Source organism: Camelina sativa, chromosome 10 (genome assembly GCF_000633955.1).
Source record: "Camelina sativa cultivar DH55 chromosome 10, Cs, whole genome shotgun sequence".
In the NCBI taxonomy this organism is placed as follows: Eukaryota; Viridiplantae; Streptophyta; class Magnoliopsida; order Brassicales; family Brassicaceae; genus Camelina; species Camelina sativa.
The window spans coordinates 10,881,015-10,903,120 of record NC_025694.1 but is presented as its reverse complement, the minus strand read 5'-3'; the positions used below and the strand labels follow the sequence as shown (position 1 = coordinate 10,903,120).

The 22,106-nt window shown below is 33.5% G+C and overlaps 5 protein-coding genes across 6 annotated transcripts; 4 read left to right on the top strand and 1 right to left on the bottom strand.

Moving 5' to 3' along the window:
* On the top strand, window positions 190–639 carry LOC109126829 (uncharacterized protein At1g43920, Chloroplastic-like). Its single transcript, XM_019230698.1, has 2 exons — window positions 190–264; window positions 409–639. Exons 1-2 carry the CDS (start codon window positions 190–192, stop codon window positions 637–639), a joined length of 306 nt encoding a protein of 101 aa, XP_019086243.1.
* Window positions 2,669–4,328, top strand: LOC104718401. Its single transcript, XM_010436143.2, has 5 exons — window positions 2,669–3,103; window positions 3,192–3,322; window positions 3,409–3,534; window positions 3,634–3,761; window positions 3,911–4,328. Exons 1-5 carry the CDS (start codon window positions 2,872–2,874, stop codon window positions 4,206–4,208), a joined length of 915 nt encoding a protein of 304 aa, XP_010434445.1. The 5' UTR covers window positions 2,669–2,871; the 3' UTR covers window positions 4,209–4,328.
* LOC104718400 (ankyrin repeat domain-containing protein 29-like) lies at window positions 4,339–5,922 on the bottom strand. The gene is made up of 2 exons (XM_010436142.2): window positions 5,644–5,922; window positions 4,339–5,082 (listed from the first exon to the last, which is right to left on the bottom strand). The coding sequence occupies exons 1-2, from the start codon at window positions 5,799–5,801 to the stop codon at window positions 4,458–4,460; spliced, it is 783 nt and encodes a 260-aa protein (XP_010434444.1). The 5' UTR covers window positions 5,802–5,922; the 3' UTR covers window positions 4,339–4,457.
* Window positions 12,182–15,255, top strand: LOC104718399. 2 transcript variants are annotated; one of them, XM_010436140.2, is made up of 8 exons: window positions 12,182–12,898; window positions 13,020–13,176; window positions 13,358–13,435; window positions 13,649–14,012; window positions 14,123–14,400; window positions 14,494–14,612; window positions 14,684–14,776; window positions 14,909–15,255. In XM_010436140.2, the coding sequence occupies exons 1-8, from the start codon at window positions 12,777–12,779 to the stop codon at window positions 15,063–15,065; spliced, it is 1,368 nt and encodes a 455-aa protein (XP_010434442.1). In that variant the 5' UTR covers window positions 12,182–12,776; the 3' UTR covers window positions 15,066–15,255. The 2 variants fall into 2 exon arrangements, with proteins under 2 accessions (XP_010434442.1, XP_010434443.1); XM_010436141.1 differs by lacking the exon at window positions 12,182–12,898 and having other exon boundaries at window positions 13,155–13,176; window positions 13,358–13,461.
* Window positions 16,692–18,792, top strand: LOC104718398 (probable carotenoid cleavage dioxygenase 4, chloroplastic). Its single transcript, XM_010436139.2, has one exon. The coding sequence runs from the start codon at window positions 16,783–16,785 to the stop codon at window positions 18,595–18,597; it is 1,815 nt and encodes a 604-aa protein (XP_010434441.1). The 5' UTR covers window positions 16,692–16,782; the 3' UTR covers window positions 18,598–18,792.

The following is a 22,106-nucleotide window of genomic DNA, read 5'->3' as shown; positions in this document are numbered from 1 at the left end:
CTGTTAAACAAATCGTTTTAATCAAAACGAAAATCCTCAAATCGTAAATCAATTCTCTATTTCTCAGAACCCTAAAAATTGAAAACCTCCAAATTTCTCTCTATTTCTTCTCGATTGGTCTCTATTTCTTTTCGATACCTCTTTATTCTTCTCACTTTCATCAGATTTTGATTTATTCTTCCAATTACTATGAGTTCTAGCTCGGAGACGTTGGTGATAATCGGTGATCGTGGATTGCCCTCAAAGTGTGTATGTGGTGAAAGGGTATTGAAATTTACATCAAAAACTCAAGATAATCCTGGCCGTATGGACAAGCAAGAAAGATGTAGGCTCAAGCTTGTGGTGTTTTTTTTTTTATGTTGTTTATGTGTGTTATGGTAATGGTAATGTTGTTTGTTTATGCATTAGGGTCACTTATTTAAGTGGGTGGAGGATGCTATTTATGAGGAAGTTGAAGATGCATTACCAAAACTAGGAATCATGGCAAACGAGATTGTTAAAGCCAAAGCTGAGATAAATGAGCTTAATGTTGCTATGCAAGAGTTAAAGGAAGATGCAATGCAAAGGAAAAGAGTCATATGCAAGCTTAAACGGTTGTGGAAAATGTGTTTTCTGTGGCTTTGTGTAATAACAATTTAAATTGTTTACCTTATGGTTGGTAATGTAAAACAACCCAAGTTTGTTCTTGGTTATTAGTGTTGTTTACTTGTATGTTGGTTTGTATGTTTGGTAATGAAATCAGTTTGTTTCCTTTGAAAGAGTTAGAGATGGTTCATAGTTATGGTTCATTCATAATAAAAGAGTTAGTAAACAACAAAAGAGACATCATTCATGGTTTAATAACAAAAGAGACATAACTCATTGTCTAAAATCCGCAAAATAAGTAAGTTTCTGGTCCTAAAACACACCAAAACATTCCATCCTAAATTGAGCATTGAAACCATGATGTCCAGCCTTCTGATGCATGTTACCTCTGTAGTGCTTGTTGTTCCCATTGTTCCTCTGTAGTATAGCTATTTTGCTTCCATCCTCAAGACCCAAACTAGAAGAGATCAACCTCATAAACCAGTCCCAATTGTCATCATTCTCAATCTCAACCACTGCCCAAGCAATTGGGACTATCCTATTGTCTCCATCTCTTCCAACTGCAGCTAATAGATGTCCCTTTATATTCCATTTCAAAAAAGCACCATCTATTCCTAATATGGGTCTACATGTTTGCTTCCATGCATCTCTTTCTGATTTAAAACACACAAATAAACGATAAAACCGTTGCAAGCTTCCAATGGTTGGCCCTGGAATTGTCTCAATCTCAAAGATTGAACCTTCATTTGATTGAAGAATTTCAGCTTGATAATCCCAAATCTGTGAAAAGTGTTCTTGATGACTAGCACTCGCTTCACGCCTAAGTTTTGATTTTGCCATTAAGCATTGTTCATCACTAACTTCCAGATTGTACTCTCTCTTAATCTCTGCCTTCATCTCATTTGCGGTAATCTTTGGGCTCTTTCTTAACCTCTCTGAAAATAACCAAGTTATTGTTCCTCTCTTTAACATATGACTGTAACCAGACCTCACACATCTATGCTTACCCTCATATTTGCATCTTGTGTTTCTTCTTATCATAAGCACAATGGCATCTCCATAGACACTTACCATTCTCGTCAACATAAGTACATTTTGCTCCAAGCTTCAAAGATTGTGATCTATATATCTTAATGTCGTATCTAGTTTTAAGAGAGTACCTCAAAACAGCAAGCTTGAAATCATTTGGAGAACTAAATGTTTTCCCCAAATGCAGCATCTCTTCAGCATCTTCAGGTTCGACATGATTATCGCCATCTTCATTGTCTTCGTCTTCACTATCTGATAAACGATCTGGAATCTTCTCCTCATCCCAAATATCATCTCCACTATCTGCATCAGTCAAGTCTTCCTCGTCTCTCGCATCCTCTCCAAACTAATTTGCCATGTCTTCACAAATAATTTCTTCTAAACCAACACAATTTCTATCTGCTTCACCAGTATCTTCATACCCGATACCATCGCAATCATCGTCGCCTACAACCTCACAATCATCCTCACTAACTTCCTCACGGTTTTTATCACCAGCAGCATCACCACCGAACACTACAAGAGCATTACCTTCACCATTAGTCGCTTCGGGAGCAGCCAATTCGAGAGCAGTCGATTCGACATCAACCCTCTTTCGTTTAGAAGGCTTCTTTTTATTCACCATCACTTAACGATTTCGAAGAAGAATTGAAGAATGGAAGAGGAACTAAGAAGAAATATAGAGGAATCGAAGAATAAGAAGAGAAGAATCGAATTTGGGGGTTTTCAATTTTTAGGATTCTAAGAAAGAGAAATTAGATTTAAGAATTGGGGGTTTCTGTTTTGTTTAAAACGACGGTCGTTTTATTGCTAACGGATAGTGCTAACAGAGACATAACTGTGTTTATTTCCTACGTTTAGTAAGTTAATGTGGTGCTCAAATTGGTCTGGTCAACACAAGTTCGAGGTTTTATTGTTGTATCAACGGATAGTTCAATATATATTCCACCATATACAAAGTTCGGGCTTTAATTCAACCAAAATGATAAGTTGAAGATTTTTATGGATTTTTTCCCATTCACATTGGATCAACCTTGTCTGAAAATTCATTCTTATTAATTGTAATTGCATTTATTTCACAACGATAGTCAAAGACTCTGAAAGGGGAGAAAAATAAAGAGAGGAGCGATTTAAAAAAAAAAGTCTGTATGATTTGATTTTCCGGTGACCGTCGTTTCTAGATCACCGTGAAAAGATGGAATCTTTGATTTCTTTGTTCTGAGTAAAACTCACCCACCGGAGAAGAAAGCTTTAAAAATGGATTCCGACGAAACGACGTCGTCGACGACGGCAAAGAAGCAAAAGAGGAGTTTGTCTTTGTTAGCTTTGCGATTCTGTACAGTGATAGTCTTCTCGATCATCAGCTTCGTCTTCTTATCGTTTCTATTAGGGTTTTTTGTGATTGTCATCGGTGAATTGTGGGTTTATTCTTCTTTTTCTGCTTCTGCTTCCGCGTCTCTTAATTCCCGCTGCAAAATTGTTTCCAGCTGTAAGTTCTATAATAAAGCTTTTGATTCTATTGAGTTCATCATCAATTAAGATTGATAGGTTTCTTGTGTTGTATCATTTTGATGTAGCTGTTGATCTTAGGTCTTCTAAAGTGTGTGGCATTGGACTATTGAACATCAAAGCACAACATGTGTTTTACCCTTTTGAGAGAGATAAATTCAGATGTCGGTATGATTACTATTGGGCTTCTGTCTTCAAGGTTGTCTTAACATATTTTAGCAAAATCTCCTCTTTTGGTTTTCAAAGTAGAGCGATTTTCTTATTATCACTTCATGGCATTCACAGGTAGAGTATAAAGATAACTTGATGGGTCAAACAAGGCTAGCGTTTTCAGAAGCACCTAATGAAGCCCTTCCTCCTGAGTGCAGACCTAACTTTGGTGCTGCCTTGCTTACCAAAGATAACTTCAAGGCATGTTCATATAGATTTCTCTCTGATTTGATGATATCAGTTGGTTTAGCTGTTCTTTGTAGCATTGTGTTTCTGATGGGGGTATCTTTGTTTGTCCAGGTGAATGAGACTTACGATTGCTGGTACACATTAGGGATTCCTAAAATAAAGCTTTATCGGGATAGCTTTTTCGGTTGCCCAGCTAATGATCTTTCTTTCACTGACATTGTTAAACAATACTCTATTGTGTAAGTTCTTATGTTTTCTCTCATTTTTATACATATGAGAGTAATGAAGAAAAAAGCATATACGAATGTTCTATCGTCTGCTTAGATTCTGAGTCTTGTCTAGTTGTCTTGGCATTGATATTCATCCTCTTTCATTGGTTTCTTTCCAGAATCTCTAAGCTTTTACAGTCATGGCTTAATGGAGAAGCAACACCAAAGTACTGGAAATATGATGTGATCGCTGGCATTGTCTCTGGCTTCGCAACTTCCATGATCACAGTCTTCATCGTTCGGATCTTAAGGCATGCGAAATCTTGGTTCCCTCAAGCTTGTTGTTCAGTTAAGAACCAGTTTTCTAATGTGAATCTCTTGGTACAAGTGAAGCGTGCTTGTTTGGTACTTGTTTACTTCTCGGTTCTCGGATGGATGGCTAGACAATACTTGAAAATTCTTTTTCCAAAGGCTTAGAAAAACACATTACTTGAGAGAGAGTCGGTGAGTGGTGTAATGATTCGTAGACAGTTGTGTGATGTAATCTTAAATCATTTAAAGCAAAAGAAAGCAATACAGAGAAGCAGCTTTGAAGTCTGAGGATTGATTGAACAGCCTAAAAACACAATCTGTTTTACCAATTCTAAAATGGAAACTGATGGATTCTTTTACACACTTTTACGAGCAAACAAAAGTTATGTCATATAATGGATCTTACAACTCAAGTTAAGTAGATACTTCTGATGGATTAGAACAAGTTACATTATTTGGCTCCTCAGTATCTTCTTCTTGATCAGCTTCTGTGTCATCAGTCTCCTGAAGATGAGGAAGAGTAACTTTTGGCTTTTTAGCTACCTGAGAAGCTTCTTCTTTCCCATCCTCATTTCCATCCTCAGAATCCTTTCTTTTCAGATCCTTGGTATCTCCTTCATTGCTATAACTCTCAGGTTTCACTTCTTCAGTCTTTTTCTCATTGTTTGCCTTAGCTTTCCTCGCCTGCTCCTCACATTCTTCAAGGAAGTTTTGGGTTTCTGCATTACTCGCAACATCTGCTGGATTTTTCCCGGCCTTCGTCGTGGCTCTGACATTTGCTCCTTTCTTAACTAAATACTTGACGAGTTCAAAATGAGAACCTTGAGCAGCATAGTGAAGAGGTGAAAGTCCCTTGCGGGTGATAGATTTCACAGAAGCCCCAACGGATAATAGAGTTCTCACAACTTCCAAATGCCCCTTTTGGGAAGCAAAGTGAATTGCACCCATGTCATCTACTGCTGCAGCGCCAACATCAGCTTTGTTCTTGCATAAATAACTCACAACCTCGTTATGGCCTGCCCATGCTGCTAAGTGTAGTCTATTTTCCCCAAGAGATCATGATGTTAAGGACAAAGCAATAGACAACGAAGTCATGCAAGGGAAAAAATAAAAGTAGATTACTCTTCCTGAAACAGACATACAACCAGCTAAGTCAAATCTATAATCTCTCTAGCTGTAATCCTCTAACCTTATAAAATATGCCATTTTCATAGCTCATGTGTGAAGGAAGTATTCACGATTAAAAACCTAGAAAGACCTGATAACATTGAGCAATGTTGTATAAGCCGATGCTCAGGTTCCAATCGCATGATATAACATAATAACAATAGGTTGATACTACAAAGAATGGGAAGGTAAGGCTATATCAACATGTAATGTAAATACAGTACACAGCATAATCGTGCTTACCTATCTAAGCCTATAGATACCACAGGGAGCTCGCCATGAACCCTAACTAAAGGCCGTATCAAATAACATTCAGCAATTATAAGAGAAACGAAACGAGTCAAGAGAATTTAAACTTCCCATGATCAAATCAACCAGAATCAAAATCGAAGACGAGTGATTTTGCCGAGGAAAAAAAAAAGAAAAAGGATACGGAGTCCGAGAATGCTTATCCCTAGAATTAACAGCTAACGGATTAGAGCTGATTATAGATTGAACTGCCGCTAAATCACCGGATCGTGCCGCGGAGTGAAGATCCGCTGACGCTCCTCCTCCTCCTCCTCCTCTTGAACCGCCGATTCCGCCTACCATTTTCGTCTTTCTCGGTGCTATTCTCCGCCGACTCCTCCTCCTCCTCTATTCAGCTTGTGTAAACTCTGGCGGTTTGGCTATATCCAAACGGGTCGATTTTGGCGTAAATTTTTTGAGCTTAGGCCCAAATTAAGCCCATCTTACGCGGGTCATTTGATTCTATATTCGTTGCAACCATTTGAACCTTTAATTACGAAACATAGCAAGCCGAAATGGTACAAAATATATTAAAAAAAGCTGCTCAAAGGTATATTATTGTGTTAATGTGCCCTTTGGTTACTTCATAAACCATATATTTATATATGAAAAAAATCATACAAATTATTAATTGCTGAGCAATTTATATAACTCACAAATTTAATAGACTAAAACATACTGTATAGTTTATCATAATTTTGTATAATGCATGTTGTTAACATAAGAAATTAAAAAATATATAATTGTGGAAAACAATATTAACTTGTACATTAAGATTGTCTTTTAAAACTCTTATAGGCCAATAGTAAAGTCAAATTATGTCACATTAGGATTTGTCCTTTTAGGGCGTACTCATGTCTAGTATTGTGACAAACCGAGAGAGAGTGCACTAGTGTCTAGTTTCCTTATATTATCTGGTCGTGTTTTCTTGTCATCTATACTAGTATTTTTGTAACTTTTGCTCAAAAATCGGTTATGGAAGTTTTTACATTTAATGCATTAACTTTAATATTAGTTACCAAAATTTTCAAAATTAATTATAGGTAAAATTTTTAAAAATAAGGAAATCTATCTATCTCATTCAAACATAAATATATGATTTCTTTACATTTGTATTTGAATTTTTATTTAAATTATCTTGAATTATTCTATAATACATTTAGTTAATAAAAATTGTGATTTTTTCCTGCAAATGATGTAATGCAAATTTTTTAAAATAGACATATATAAATCAATTTACGGGTACAATATCTCACATCGCCTAAAAAAGTTGGGCAAACGTTTATGAAGTTACAAATTTATAAAGATTAAATATTATAAATATTTCAACTTTTAAAAAAGTTAGAAGACCTTTAAAATATTAATAATATATTTAAACTTTTACGAAACTTCTAATATGAAAAATGCACAACTATTTTAAGAATTCTAAGTATTATAAATATTTAAACTTTATAAGAAGCGTCAATCTTATAAAATGTAAATGGTTACAATCTTAATAAATAAATAATATATCAACTCAATCTAATATTTATAATACAAAACAATAAATATTAAAAATTAAGATGATATAGTGCGAGTTAAAATATCTCAGGAAGGAGTTATATAGCGGGACGGGTTTGTCGATAATTATATAAATTTTAAATATCATTAATTTTTCTGTTACACGGGTAAAACATCATTTCATTATTTTGTTAACATTATCGGTATCAGAGAATAGATTAAACCAACAAATACAATTTATAATTTAAATGTTTTAGTTATAAATAATTTGCCCCATGGTGTACCGCAGGTCTTAATATAGTTGTTTAATATTTTTACATTGACGTGGATTCATAGTAGATATAGAGTTTATAATTTTACATTGACAAATCTACCAAAAATATAATATCACGAAACTGAAACTTCGTGAGTTATGTCTAATGTGAAATCAAAAACATTTTGGTCAAGAGTGCTGACATGACATGATGACATAGGTCTGGTACCAATTTATCATTGTGTAGTGGTGTTTAAACAATAATATTCGAGACTTTTTATTTGTGAAAAATATTTGGCAGAAAACTATATAATAAAACTGGGAAATACTGTAAATCTATATAGTATATCCAATAGTTAATTTATCCATCCAATGTGATGCAATTCATGGGACAAAAATATTAGGTAGGCCGTAGGATAAAGGGATGAGACCGCCAGCTTTGAAAAAGAGAGACCAGTGTAATACTAATAAGTATAGGTCCAATCTTCATGGGAAGGTTCCTCAAATCAATATATTTACACATATATAGATTTCTGATGATCATATAAAAGCATAAAATATTTTGTCCTTTCCGAATTTATACAATATTATAAAAGCAAGTTGCATATAATTGAAGTTAGATGCGTGCTGCGTAGTACGGTGATATCATATGATTGATCGATCATTACTAAAATTATATATATTGGAAACATCTTGCTCTAATTATAATGACGTTCGATGAGCAAAACTTGCATACCTTACACTAACTACACTCTCATAGTCTTTTGGCTGCTCAACTTTCTTATGATCGGTGCATTTTTGTACCATAATTTAAAGCAGAATTATATTCGCCTATTAGGTAACAATTCCTAGTAAAAACTGTAATGTAAAAAGTTTGAAGTAAGAATCACAAACCAGCCTGAAATCAGTGTTTATAATTACATTAATATATCCAGGTTTTTATTATAAAACGAATCTATAATCCACAGAACCAGCCAATTCATCATAGTCATACATACGTGTTATCCTTCCAATTATATATGGTCTACTTTATATAATAAAATATAAACTCCAATCAAAAGGTCAGACAAAACAAATAATTGGCACACAACATTTTTTTTTTTTTTTTTTTTTTTTTTTTTTTTTTTTTTTTTTTTTTTTTTTTTTTTTTTTTTTTTTTTTTTTTTTTTTTTTTTTTTTTTTTTTTTTTTTTTTTTTTTTTTTTTTTTTTTTTTTTTTTTTTTTTTTTTTTTTTTTTTTTTTTTTTTTTTTTTTTTTTTTTTTTTTTTTTTTTTTTTTTTTTTTTTTTTTTTTTTTTTTTTTTTTTTTTTTTTTTTTTTTTTTTTTTTTTTTTTTTTTTTTTTTTTTTTTTTTTTTTTTTTTTTTTTTTTTTTTTTTTTTTTTTTTTTTTTTTTTTTTTTGTCAAATTGACACACAGCATATAAGATATGGATAATGGAGTTTGGGATATCGTAGCTAATTCCACACGGATACGAAGCCCTACGTTTCCACTCTATACATAATATATAATTGATATAATATAGATATTATTTGACAAAAGAAAAACATATAAACATTAAAGCATTTTGAAAAACTAGTACTCAATATAAACATTAAATATTGATCTGATTGGTAATATAGTCAAAGCTATACAAAAAGCTGTAAGTTTTTACGGAATAATGTAAAATTATAAAAAAGAGTTGTACATAAAAATTGTATAAAAAAGCTGAGAGTAAAATTTTTAATCAAGTTTTTGTGATTAATAAAAATTCAAAACTGTACAACTTATAATAGTTTGTTCGTGTTACCAATAACTGCCATTATTGTCAATCAGCCATCGTCATGTGGGACAAGCACTCCTTTCAATTTGATATTTTGATTTAGTCTTTTAAACGTCAGGATTCCCAATAGTAATGTTCCATTTTTAACGTCACTTAATAACGTAAATAAGTCACGATCGTTATATTCAAACTACAATTTCTAAAAGAAAATGTGAAATGTGTATGTTACTTTTAACATTTCGCGATTCAAACATACATAATTCTATGATTAACGTAGAGTCGTTTATTCTAACAACAAAAATATATTCATAAACAACAATTATGATTATATGAATCTGGTTAAGAAAAATTAAGTATCCAAAACTAGGTAAACGTAACATTAAATACTATTAGTTTATCGTATGTATAAAAGTGTATTTTCTTCTCGCGTTTTGGTTGTGTAGTTACGTACGTGAAATCCATTTAATTTTTATATACATACTTGTTATAATTAGATACATACCATTGTTTATACTTCCATTATATACATACTTGATTGTGCCGTACTCCTACCAATCGTTCTGGATGAGGTTATCATCCACTTACTATCTCCATAATATTAATATGATAATATCTATAAAAAAAGACAGAAATTATAGAGGAAAAACAAAAAAGAAGTTTTGTGCGAAGAAAAAACAAGTAAGCATAAACTATTATTGGTTTATCTCATACTCAGTTTCATGTAATTTTCATTAGATTCGTTTATCAGAATCGAATCTCATGTAAAGTAAGTAATCCACTTTCAAAATATAAAAGTTAAGTAGACAAATAACTCTTATAAAAAGTATAAAGACAAGCGGCTACATTATCCAGTTTTCTTTATGGGATGAATATATGCTTATGTTATGGGAAGATAGTCCTAATTAAAATTTAACTAAATTAAGAACAGTTTCAAAATCCAATGTATCAAATTCAGAAGGGTTTCTTAGCAAAACAATACATTTTGGAAACAAAATAGGTTTTATAGTACAATTACTATTTAAAACTAAAAAAATCCCCCGTATATACTGTGTGTAATAGAGATGGTGTGAGATAGAGAAAATGTAAGGTTGGATCCAAATGTGCAAAATTACAAGCAAGGGTTTCCTTGTTTTTCGATTTTCTTTTCTTTTTTTTTCATCACATTCATCTTTTTATAATTATTCAAATATTTATTAATATATCTTTTGTTTCCAAATTTTTTCCACATAAAAACAATCTATGTTTTTTTCTTGATAATTTGATATGCATTTTGTTTGATGATTTTATTTGACAATATTAAATATTTTTTTATATTTTTGTACCCGTACACTTTTTTAAGTGTCCAGATGTTTATACATCTTATTAAGTGTACAGATGTATGTACATATTATTAAGTGTACAAATGTAATTTGTTTAATACTTAGAGTTTCAAATGTGTATGCTGCAATGGTTTTGTAAAAATTATATATGTATACTTAATAATGTGTACAAACATCTGTACACTTGTGTCTAATCATCTGTACACTTAAAAAGTGTACAGACATCAGTACACTTAATAATGTGTACACACATTTTTACACTTAATAAGGTGTATAAACATCTGTACAATTAAAAATATGTACAGATACAAAAAATGTATATAATATATTTAAAAATTATTAAACAAATTTCATATCAAATTGTAAAGAAAAAATAGTTTTTGTGTATCTACGAAGTTTTCTATAAAAAAAATATATCAATAATTATTTGAAAAATCAAGAAATAGAAAGAAAAAAAATACAATGGCAGCAAATGTAATTAATAAAACTGTTGAATGACAAAAAGAAAAAAAAATATCTTTGTAATTATCATTCTAATTATCATTTTAATAATTATGTTTAAAAAACGTATCAAAACTCCAATTAACTCAATTCAGAACCACATAAAAGTTATCGACCTAATCAAAAATATCTTTCTAATTAAATTATCTAATAGGTTTGGCGGAAAAGGGAAAAGTTTACAATTATGTAGGTTCGACTTTTGAGGAATCTAAGAGATATTCCGGACCAAAACTTAAGATAATTTAAATAATTGAATTAATTAGGACAAAAATATGTGACTTTTAATACGAGAGAAATATATAGAGCCGTTTGTATGACTAAATATATAGTTCTAAATTAACATCTGAGTATATATACATGGTTTTTTATATGTATCTAAGAACTATGCACACACATGTATTATCAAATTTGAACATGACGATGTTAATACAAAGTTACAAACCCCTAAAACTCTTTTTCTTTTTTTGGGCAAAAACAAACCACTAAAATATAATCTTATTTCATCATCTTTTCTTTCAGAGGACACTAACTAATAGAGAAAATATAATCTTATTTCATCATCTTTTCTCACCTGAGAAACTAGCTCTACTCTGGAGATGAATGTTTTTGCTGTGGTTAGTAAATAGTAACAGTTTATCATGAAGCACCTACTTCCTTCTTAATTAGTATACTATGGATTATGGAACTGTTACTAACTATGGAACAAAACTCGGAACGCTTATTGGCACATTCCGTAATTTCATAACGGATGTATTGAAAAATACTCCAGGTGTTAAAAATTTAAAATTTCCACATTTTTTGTCAGTGAAGTTTTTTGGATGCTTATTTATAGGGCTGTTTCATGCATATGATATGTGTTCTCGTGATTCTCGCTTTATTTCTGTTTTTACTTTTGCAATATTTTTCCTTTGGTTGTATAATTTTGTTGTTTCATGTTTTTTTTTTTGGCGTCAGACAAAAAAAAAATTACTGTGCAATTTACGAATTTATAAACATCAAATTATAAAAAATTAAAAATTGTTAATATGTAAACATGAAAGTAAGTAAATTAATAACAAAACAAACTTTTACACTTTTTTTTTCCAATCAAAGTTTCCAATAATATTTTTTTACCAATTTCCTTATCATTGGTAAAATAATTAAAATTATAAAAATTGTGGTAAAACAAGTAAAAAAATTGAGTAATTTTAGTTATCATATACGTATATCTTTTACAAAAAAAATATAGTAACGCACAAAGGAGGCAAAAATAATCTTTTAGAAAAAGAAAGAAAAAACTTTTAGGAAATCTTTAGAACATTAATTTATAATATGTAACTGTGCAACAAGTGTTGTCATCATCCTTTTATAAAACCTCTTCTTCTATCTTCCTTTTACCAAATCCGCCATTATCACCACCACAGGAGAGAGAGAGAGAACTTACTCAAAGAGAAGAGATCCTTCTGTCTTCTGATATAAAAAACCCTAGATTCCTTCTCTAAAACCCACATCGAATCTTCTTCACCCAGAATACAACAATGCTCCAACCTCTCTCCTCCTCCTCCTCTGTTTTCTCCACTTTCTTGGCTTAAAGGAATCGTCTTTTTTGGGGAAAGAATCAGAAGAAAGCTTCCATTTTTAAAAAATTCAATCGCATTTGCTTGATATGGAACTGGGTAAATCTCGATTGTACTTGCGCAATTGCTTTACTCCTTGTAGATTCTCAGATTATTCTTTAGCTGGAAGTGATTATCCAGACGCCATATCCATGACTTTGAATTGTAGTATTCACAAACCTTCTTCTTCTTCTTCTTTCGTTTCTTCTCTCATCATCATCGTCTCTGAAGATTCTTCTTCTTGTTTATAAAACTTCAATCTTTTTCCAAATCTCGATACGAAATTTTTCATCTTTGAAAAAAAAAACCTTTCTCTGTTTCGTCTCTCTCTCCCCATCAAAGAAACAAAAATGTTGTGTGGATCATCTTCGTTTGCTCTTTTGGGCTCTGCTTCAGCTATGATGACTATGACGGCGTCTTCTTCACCAGCTTCCAGATTTGTTGGATTTGGTCATCATACTACTACTCTCAGGTGATTTACTTAAGTCTCTTCTATCGCTTGTATTGGAAAAAAAAATGTTTAGAAATTCGGAGTTTTGTGGTATGAGACTGCGTTTGGGATTCATGGGTTTATGTTGTTTAACGATCATCAGGTATGATCATGATCAACGTCGTCGTCCTTGTTCTTGGACTGGAATTGAAAAGAAGATCCCTTTTCCTCGGAATAGGACTGCCTCAGCTTCTTCTGCTTACCCTCTCTTTCTCTGTCAGCTTAATAAAGACTCACCAAGACCCAAAACTTACCAAGAGGTTCAATTTTGTAAATCCATAATATGGTTCTTCCTTGGATCTTGGATCAGCAATAGTGATATCTATGTAGTGACTGATGATATCTGATCAGATAATTGTTGTTGATGTTGTTTGCTTTTCATATGGATTGTTATTATAAGGTTTGCTCATGTTGCTGTTTCTTGATTTACTTAATTTACAGGTCACTAAGTCAGCCAGAGAAATGTTTGCTCGAGAGATCTCTATCCAATCGAAAGACAGTGAAATTTCGATTGCAAAGGTATATAAGAAATTTCTCTTCTTAAGGTATAATCCCTGACTCTTGGTGACTTGCTTCAGACCATTACTGAACATGATATGACTCTGGTTTTGTTGACCCTTGCCATAGTTGGTTCTGATGATTTGAGAAATAACACAGTTTGTTGAAGTTTCTGTATATGTTACTTATATCCCTGAAGCTTTTGCTCATTTACTTATGGAAATGGACTCACAGGTTCTGTTCTACATTGCTGCTGAAGATGAAGCCTACATGGCTTTTAACCGAAAGAGGGACGCTCAGTCACTCATGAACGAGAGGGAAAGTGTCCAAGATCAATCTGATTCAAGTGAGTCAGATTCTGAGGAGCTATTGCAGTTAGATGAAAAGAGTGTATCTGACTGGTTGAGTAAAATAGATGCAATTGCCAAAGACGTAGAGGCAGAATTAGTCTCACGAGACATCGGCTGCCACATGGTACAAGTTCTTGAAGCTGTAAATGCAGTTCTTTTCGGTTTGAGAGGCTTCAAGAGGACATCTATTACTTTAGACCCAGAACACTACTACCTTCACTCTGTACTTAACTGTAGAAGCAGCACTGGTAAATAGTTTCATCTTTAGGCTTTCCCAATCAGAGTTTCTCCTTTTTTTTTTTTTTTTCTCATATGTTGTCTTTGATCTTTAATTGATTTGGTTTTCTTCCATGTGCAGCATTTCTGATTAGTGTAATATACATTGAAGTTTGTAAGCGCCTCGATGTGCCAATTGTTGGATCTCCTGTTGGGGAAGATTTTCTGATTTGGCCTAAAACGGAGTATCCTGAGGAACTCTTTAAAGTAACTTCAGGACAGAGCTTGTTCTCTATTGTCAATGGAAGCTGCGTTGATGATCCTGGATCAATGGCATCAGACTTAACCGCAAAGTCACTTAAAGACCTCGACATCGCAACAAACAGAGACATTATTGGGATTGCTCTTGCCAATTTGATTGTAAGTCCTTATCACCTAAAGCTAAAGTACAAATCTTGAACTCCAAAAGATTTCATATTGAAAGATTCTATTTTGTCGTTTGATTATTTGCAGAGACTTCACTGGAGACGTGCGACGAAGTCATCCCCTGGACTAATGCTGACTTCTCCTCTTAGTCAACTTAACAACATCAGTAGTTCTAATTGCCCATTACTGCGGCCTCAAGAGCTTAGGTAAAAAACTTGAAAGAAGAAAGTTTTTGCAATTTGTCTCGGCCTAACATACGTTTTCTGCTGATCAAAAGGTTGGCTATAGCGGCTGCAGAAAGGTTGTTGATTTTGCAACCTCATAACTGGGTACTTCGCAGAGACCTTGGTATGATGCTGTACTACGAAAGGTAATAGATTTAAATCCTTACAAAGAATGGTTCTTTTGTTGCTTGTCCCTGTTCTGTAAATTGGTCGGTTTAGTTTGATCAAAACAAAAGATCTTGAATTGTTGTTGGTATATATGGTTTATTATGGAGCAGGCAATATGGAGAGGCGGTACAAGAGCTGAGCATATGTTTGGCCTTTGTTCCTCCTGAAGAAGAAGCTGTGTTGAAACCATTTGTAGAGAGACTACATCTCCTTCGTCTAATATCTTCATTGAAGCCTCTTGGCTCTGATCGCTTGACCGTTCCTTGACTTCTCTCTCTCTCTCACTGTCTCTACTCCACTTTGTAAATACGCTCTCTTTCTTTCTCTGTTTCTTTGTTGTGTTGGAAGAACCTTTGTAAGGACTAAGGAGAGAAGACATGGAAGTGGAACCCTTGTTGTTGTAACTCTTTACCTTTTCTATGATCATATCTAATGGATTTGGGGCTCCGACTAAAAATTTGTTTATGTTTCAAGGTTTTAAACTTTTAATTATCAGATGAGCCGATTCTATTGATATGGTCTAGTGACCGGGCATGTAAAGAACCGAGTAAACCGAATGAGATATGGAATTTTAGACATGATTTTACGGTTTTACTTTGGTTTAAACCGAAAAAGTAAGCCCGGTTCAAAGTCAATTAAACCAAACACGATAATCTTGCCGAGTTCAACTTTTTCAACTTCTTTTTTTTTTCTGTTGAAAAGCTAAGAAGATTGGTTGGGGTTGTAAAGAAAGAATGGAAAAAAAAAAAACAACGGTTACAGTTTTGATCAATCACTTAAAAAGTTAACTTAAATTGAGTTTGGTATTATTGTTATCTTACACAGCGTATGGATAACACCCAACAATTGTGCATGCATCAATGGCAATTACATGCATAAAACCCAAAAAGTGGCAATTTCAGATATGCAACACATGTACCCATTACTTGTCATTCTCTCTTTTCGTATATTTTTGATGATTGTGCACTCTGAACCATCTATATGCCTCAACATATACAGGGTTATCAAAATTAATTGTTATATACTGAACCCCGACCAAAGCGACCGAATATATCGAGTTATCGACTACAAGTTACATATTAGGAGTTTGTTATAGTTTCCACATTTGTAGGTCAGTCTTAGCCTTACTGAGCTTTCATTTTGATCAACAATCGGACCACATGCATGAACATAGTTTTATAGAGTTTATGAATAGTTACAAGATTCCATGCATTTCACATGTTTGTTTATAATCGTTTATATCATTGTACTAGAATGTCCAAAAATATACACGGTTCTTGAACTATTGATGTTTGATGATATATATTTAAAAAGTATTTAGACCTATGGATGGAAGCAATCATTCGAATGATTCAAATTTCACATATGTTATTATGAACAAATAAGAAATGTATGCGTTGACAAAAAAAAAAAAAAATATATGTATGCGGTCAAAAAAAACAAAAAAAAAATGTAAGAAAATAACATTGAACAAAAAATATATATAGTTTTAATTCTTTGACGAAAAGGAAAATTGACAACCAAAATATCAAATGTGGGCAACCTAGAAAAACTATCAAATTTAATAAAATAATATTATGAGTAAAATTACTAATAAAAATATTATTAGGTTTTATCCTAGCTTCAGAAACTTATATTTTGACAAATCAATCAATCCAAATTTGACGAATAATTTTGCTGTCACATAAAATACAGGATAATCCTTCTGATATTACGGAGAATAATAAAAACGTATGCGAAAATAAGAATAGAGACAAATTATTATTGAAGATCAGAACTTCACATAAGAATAACCAACAAACCAAATAAATATTAGCTTCACATAAAAAAAAAAAAAAAAATCTTAGTTTCACAAGAAAACAATTGCTTGATTTTTCATTTTCATAACTCAATAAATAGCCCCACCACAACACACACTCATCATAATCCTTCACAGCCTTAAACGTGGAAGCAAAGCAACTAAAACACAAAAAAGTAGAGAGCAATGGACTCTCTTTCTTCTTCTTCTTCTTCTTCTTCCTTCATCTCCACATTCTCTCTTCATCACTCTTCTCTTCGCCGCCCATCTTCTTCTCCCCGTCTCCTCCGTATCAACTCCGCTGTCGTCGAAGAACGTTCTCCCATCACTAACCCAAGCGACAGCAATGATCACCGTCGTACTAGTAGCAAACCTAAAACACTCCACAACCGAACCAACCTTCACACATCACTCTCATCATCTCCGGCAAAACCCCGACCACAAATGAACCTCGCAACATCTCTCTTCACCACCGTCGAAGATGTTATCAACACCTTCATCGATCCACCGTCACGTCCTTCAGTCGATCCAAAACACGTTCTCTCCGACAACTTCGCTCCTGTCCTCGACGAGCTTCCTCCTACAGACTGTGAAATCATCCACGGCTCTCTTCCGCCGTCGCTTAACGGCGCTTACATCCGTAACGGTCCGAATCCACAGTTCCTCCCTCGTGGTCCTTACCACCTCTTCGACGGAGACGGTATGCTTCACGCGATTCGGATCAACGATGGTAAAGCAACACTCTGTAGCAGATACGTCAAGACTTATAAATACAACGTCGAGAAACAAACCGGAGCTCCGGTTATGCCTAACGTGTTCTCCGGTTTCAACGGCGTAACCGCGTCGGTTGCTCGTGGAGCTTTATCTGCGGTTAGAGTTTTAACCGGACAGTTTAATCCGGTTAACGGCATTGGTTTGGCTAATACGAGTCTAGCTTTCTTCAGTAACCGTCTCTTCGCTTTAGGTGAATCTGATTTACCCTACACCGTACGATTAACAGAGTCAGGAGATATAGAAACGATCGGACGGCACGATTTCGACGGGAAGTTAGCGATGAGTATGACAGCTCATCCTAAAACCGATCCAATAACCGGAGAGACATTCGCATTCCGGTACGGTCCGGTTCCACCGTTTTTAACGTATTTCCGGTTTGATTCCGCCGGGAGAAAACAGAGAGACGTTCCGATATTCTCAATGACGTCTCCGTCGTTTCTCCACGACTTCGCGATTACGAAACGCAACGCGATTTTCGCTGAGATCCAGCTCGGGATGAGGACGAATCCGATGGATTTTGTTCTCGAAGGTGGTTCTCCGGTCGGTGCTGACAACGGCAAAACACCGAGGCTCGGTGTGATCCCGAAGTACGCCGGAGATGAATCGGAGATGAAATGGTTTGAGGTTCCTGGATTTAATATCATCCACGCCATCAATGCTTGGGATGAAGACGACGGAAACGCCGTCGTTTTGATCGCTCCGAACATTATGTCGATTGAGCATACTTTGGAGAGGATGGATCTGGTTCACGCTTTGGTCGAGAAGGTGAGGATCGATCTCGTCACCGGGATCGTGTCACGTCATCCGATCTCGGCCAGGAATCTAGATTTCGCGGTGATTAATCCGGCGTTTCTCGGGAGGCGGAGCAGGTTTGTTTACGCGGCGATTGGTGATCCGATGCCGAAGATCTCCGGGGTGGTGAAGCTCGACGTGTCTAAAGGAGATAGGGATGATTGCACGGTGGCGCGTAGGATGTACGGTCCTGGTTGTTACGGCGGAGAGCCGTTTTTCGTGGCTAGGGATCCTAGTGATCCGGAGGCGGAGGAGGATGACGGTTACGTCGTGACGTACGTTCACGATGAGGTGACTGGAGAATCGAAGTTTCTGGTGATGGACGCGAAGTCGCCGGAGCTTGAAATCGTCGCCGCCGTGAGGTTGCCGCGCAGGGTTCCGTACGGATTCCACGGTCTATTTGTGAAGGAGAGTGACCTTAATAAGCAGCTTTAACTATAGTAGTTTAATAGAATAATTAAGTGCTTAACTACGTTACTTACAACCGATACTAAACGAATAGTGATGTTGTTACATTTTTATACATTTTTATTGAAGTGGATACGTAGTTTGGTTGTGGTCGATGTATTCATGTATATACTATATAATAAATACGAAAGCTTGTAATAAGATTGTTCTCTCTTTTCTAAATAGTGGTGGCAACAAAGTTTCTATAAATATATTGTCCTATGTTCCAATCCTCCTGATAGAAATTAAATTAGTTCCAAGTTTTGTCTAATCGTCTAAATTCTTAACCCAAATGTATTTTATAATATTTCATAAATAATTTCTAAAAGAACAAAAGCGGAATATTTATTTTATAATTGTCTATTCAGTTGACAATATACCACTCCAAATAAAACATTGCATTTATTGTTCGTGATTTTATTTTCTGAAAACACCTACCAGTGGAAAATAGGAAAGATCAGTTAACGGATTAAAAAAAAAAATTCACAAAAAAAAGGAGAAGAAGAAGGATTTGACGATTTGTGGTATCCATTAACTACAAAATTTTAGATAAATTATTAGGAACGTGAAAAAGATTGTGTTTTATTATTGATGGGACTATGGGACCTCAAAGAGACATTATTGTATTCAGCAAAACACAGGTCTGTATTTATGGCCCTACTTCATTTATACATATACAACGACCTTAAAAATGTTTAGAGCTTTTCCAACGGGTGATTTCGAAAGATCTCTTATCCTAAATAGAGTAAAAAATAAATTAAAATTGAATGAAAAAAAATAAGAGGCAACTCTTATTTAGTAAACCGAGCATCTTCATTGATGAATTTAAAGAAAATAGCTTAAAAAGTATTTTATTATAAATTTAGAAAAACAAGTTAGATTAAAAACTTTTTAAGAAACTGTAAAAATTAAAGGCTCCATTGATTGACAGGTTTTAAACATCAAAATAAAATAAAAAGAGGAAGAAGAAGAGAAAGAGGAAGAAGAAGAGAAAACCAATCATAAACTAACACTGCTTAACAATTTCTAGAAAGGCTTAGCTTATAATCGAATCTTAAGTTTATTATATATTTTGATTTAATTTTAATTTTGTTAATGTTAAGATATTCTTAAGCACCATCAATAGAGATGGTATTTAATATATTAGATTTTTACTTCTATTTTTAATATGTTTTTATGTTTAAAATTTATGAAATGCAATAATTTCACAATTTTATAAAATTTAAAATGTTTAAACATTTAAACTAATGAAATTATACTTAAAATATTTTTATTTTGAAATAATGTTTATGGATATATAAAAACTCCAATTTAATTTTCATGGTAGGTGCTGAGTCCAACCCAGTTGTTTCTTTGTTACTGTGCCATTTCGAGACCTTTGTAGGGAATAATTTTAATTAACTTTTAAAAACAAATTATTTTAAAAAGTACAAAATTTAACTAAAAAAAATTATAAGAGTCTAAAAAGTAAAAATAATAACCCTTCACTGGCAGAGCCGTGCCTACACTCGCCTCCGGCCTCTAATTTTGTAGAAAGTTTAAGAAGCCATATTTTTGTCAATTAGTGTTTTTCATGCATGTATCAAAGTAAGGTTATGGAAATTTATATACGTAATAAGGAAATATAGTGAATATAGAGCAATGCCAATACTGCAATATGTAGGATCTCTAAAGTCTAAATACACAGACAAGTTAGGATCTCTGCATATTAATATTTTCTTATAGTACTAAACTACTAATTAGATATCACATTTTTACACCACAATTTATTTAAAATTCATATAATCACCAAAATAATTTTTTGTTGTTGATAGTGACACAATACTATGTCTACCTATTTTTTAAACTTTTTATGAAAGATTATTGTATACCTTTGGTTATAAAATTATTATGAAATATCAGAAGTGTTATATTTTTATAAAATTATTTCAAATATGATTTTTTTTTTTTGCCTATGGCCTTTAAACATCTAGGCACGGCTCTGTTCACTAGAGGTGATCTAATCTCTCAAAATAACTTTGAACTGTTTCTGGATTAAATCCTTTTTTTTGGTTTGCATGCCGTGAAATAAACTCTAAGCCAAATTGCTGAATCCTCTGAATGCAAAAGCAAATAAAGGAGTCTCCCTTATAAGCCCAGAGTGTAACAGTGGAAGATTGGTTAAAAGATAGATTCGTTTGCAGCAGAATGATTTATTACCTCGGTGTGATCAGTCCGGTTTGTATGGGGCTTCATGCTAGTTTTTCCTCTGGTTTTTTTTTCGAGTTTCTAGTTAAACTTAAGATCCTTTGATGGAGTTTCTTAATAAGATATTTATTTGAGTAACCAAAAACAACTCCTCTTTTATTTCAATATATTGGGTCTGATTGGTAACGTATCCAAAGTTGTACAGAAAAGCTATAAGCTGGAGCTGTAAGCTTTTAGTGCAAAACTGTAAGAAAAAGCTGTACATGAAAGTGGTATAAAAAAGCTGAGAGTAAAGTTTTGAATAAAGTGTTTAGTAAATCTTTTGTGATTGGTAAAAAATCAAAATTGTACACTTGTACCCCTTTGTTTTTGGTTACCAATCACACCCATTGTGATTGATTTTGTTGGGTGTAGTGGAATCAAAGCAAACGAGTGGCCACAGTTTGCCCCCGAAGAAAAAAGTAAACGAGTGGCCAAAGCAATAAACGAACGAGAATGACACTGGTACTAAGGACTAACATTGTAGACTTATTATCCTTTCCTTTGAGAAGCCAGAGGGTACAATTATTTTAGGTTAAGTCAATGTCTACTGTCTAAATGTTGTGAATCAAGTTTCAGTGTTTCACGTGCTTGGTGAGCAATGCCAACTGAAAAAAACACTATTTGAACATTTACGGCAATGAAAATTACATTGAGACAGACTCGTTTCGTCACATGATTTGTTTTAAGCAGATAATTTATGTGGTACTTCATAAGTACCAATCACATAATCTCTTGATCTATTATTACCACTAAGACCAGATGCGCCGAACATGCAACTAACAAGAATCAATCTGTATAACATTACATGAACTCTATTGAAATTCAGATCATTAGGAATTTAGGATATACATTTTTGTTAGGTAATCAGATTTTCTTAACCGAACCAAACCTATTACCACAAGTTAAACATTAGGAGGAGTGGTTAAATAATCTACGTAATAATTTTCACCAATACGCAAAAAATCTAAACCATTTATTTGAAATATGATCCATATAGGAAGATAAGTAAATTGTCCAGGTGATAGACTGACTGATTTATAGTTACTATTATTGATTGTTCTGTATATCTAAAAGCCAACGACACACAATGGCAATGGTCCCCAGACTGATTTGAGCTCTACAATAAGGACACTCTTCATATTGGATATTTTCATGGTAAAAGAAAAAGACACTTTTAGCCTCGAATCTTGCAATGCAATGAAGTCCATACAACATGTAACAGATTCTTTTTTTTTTTGGTACGGACATGTAACAGATTCTAACCTGTA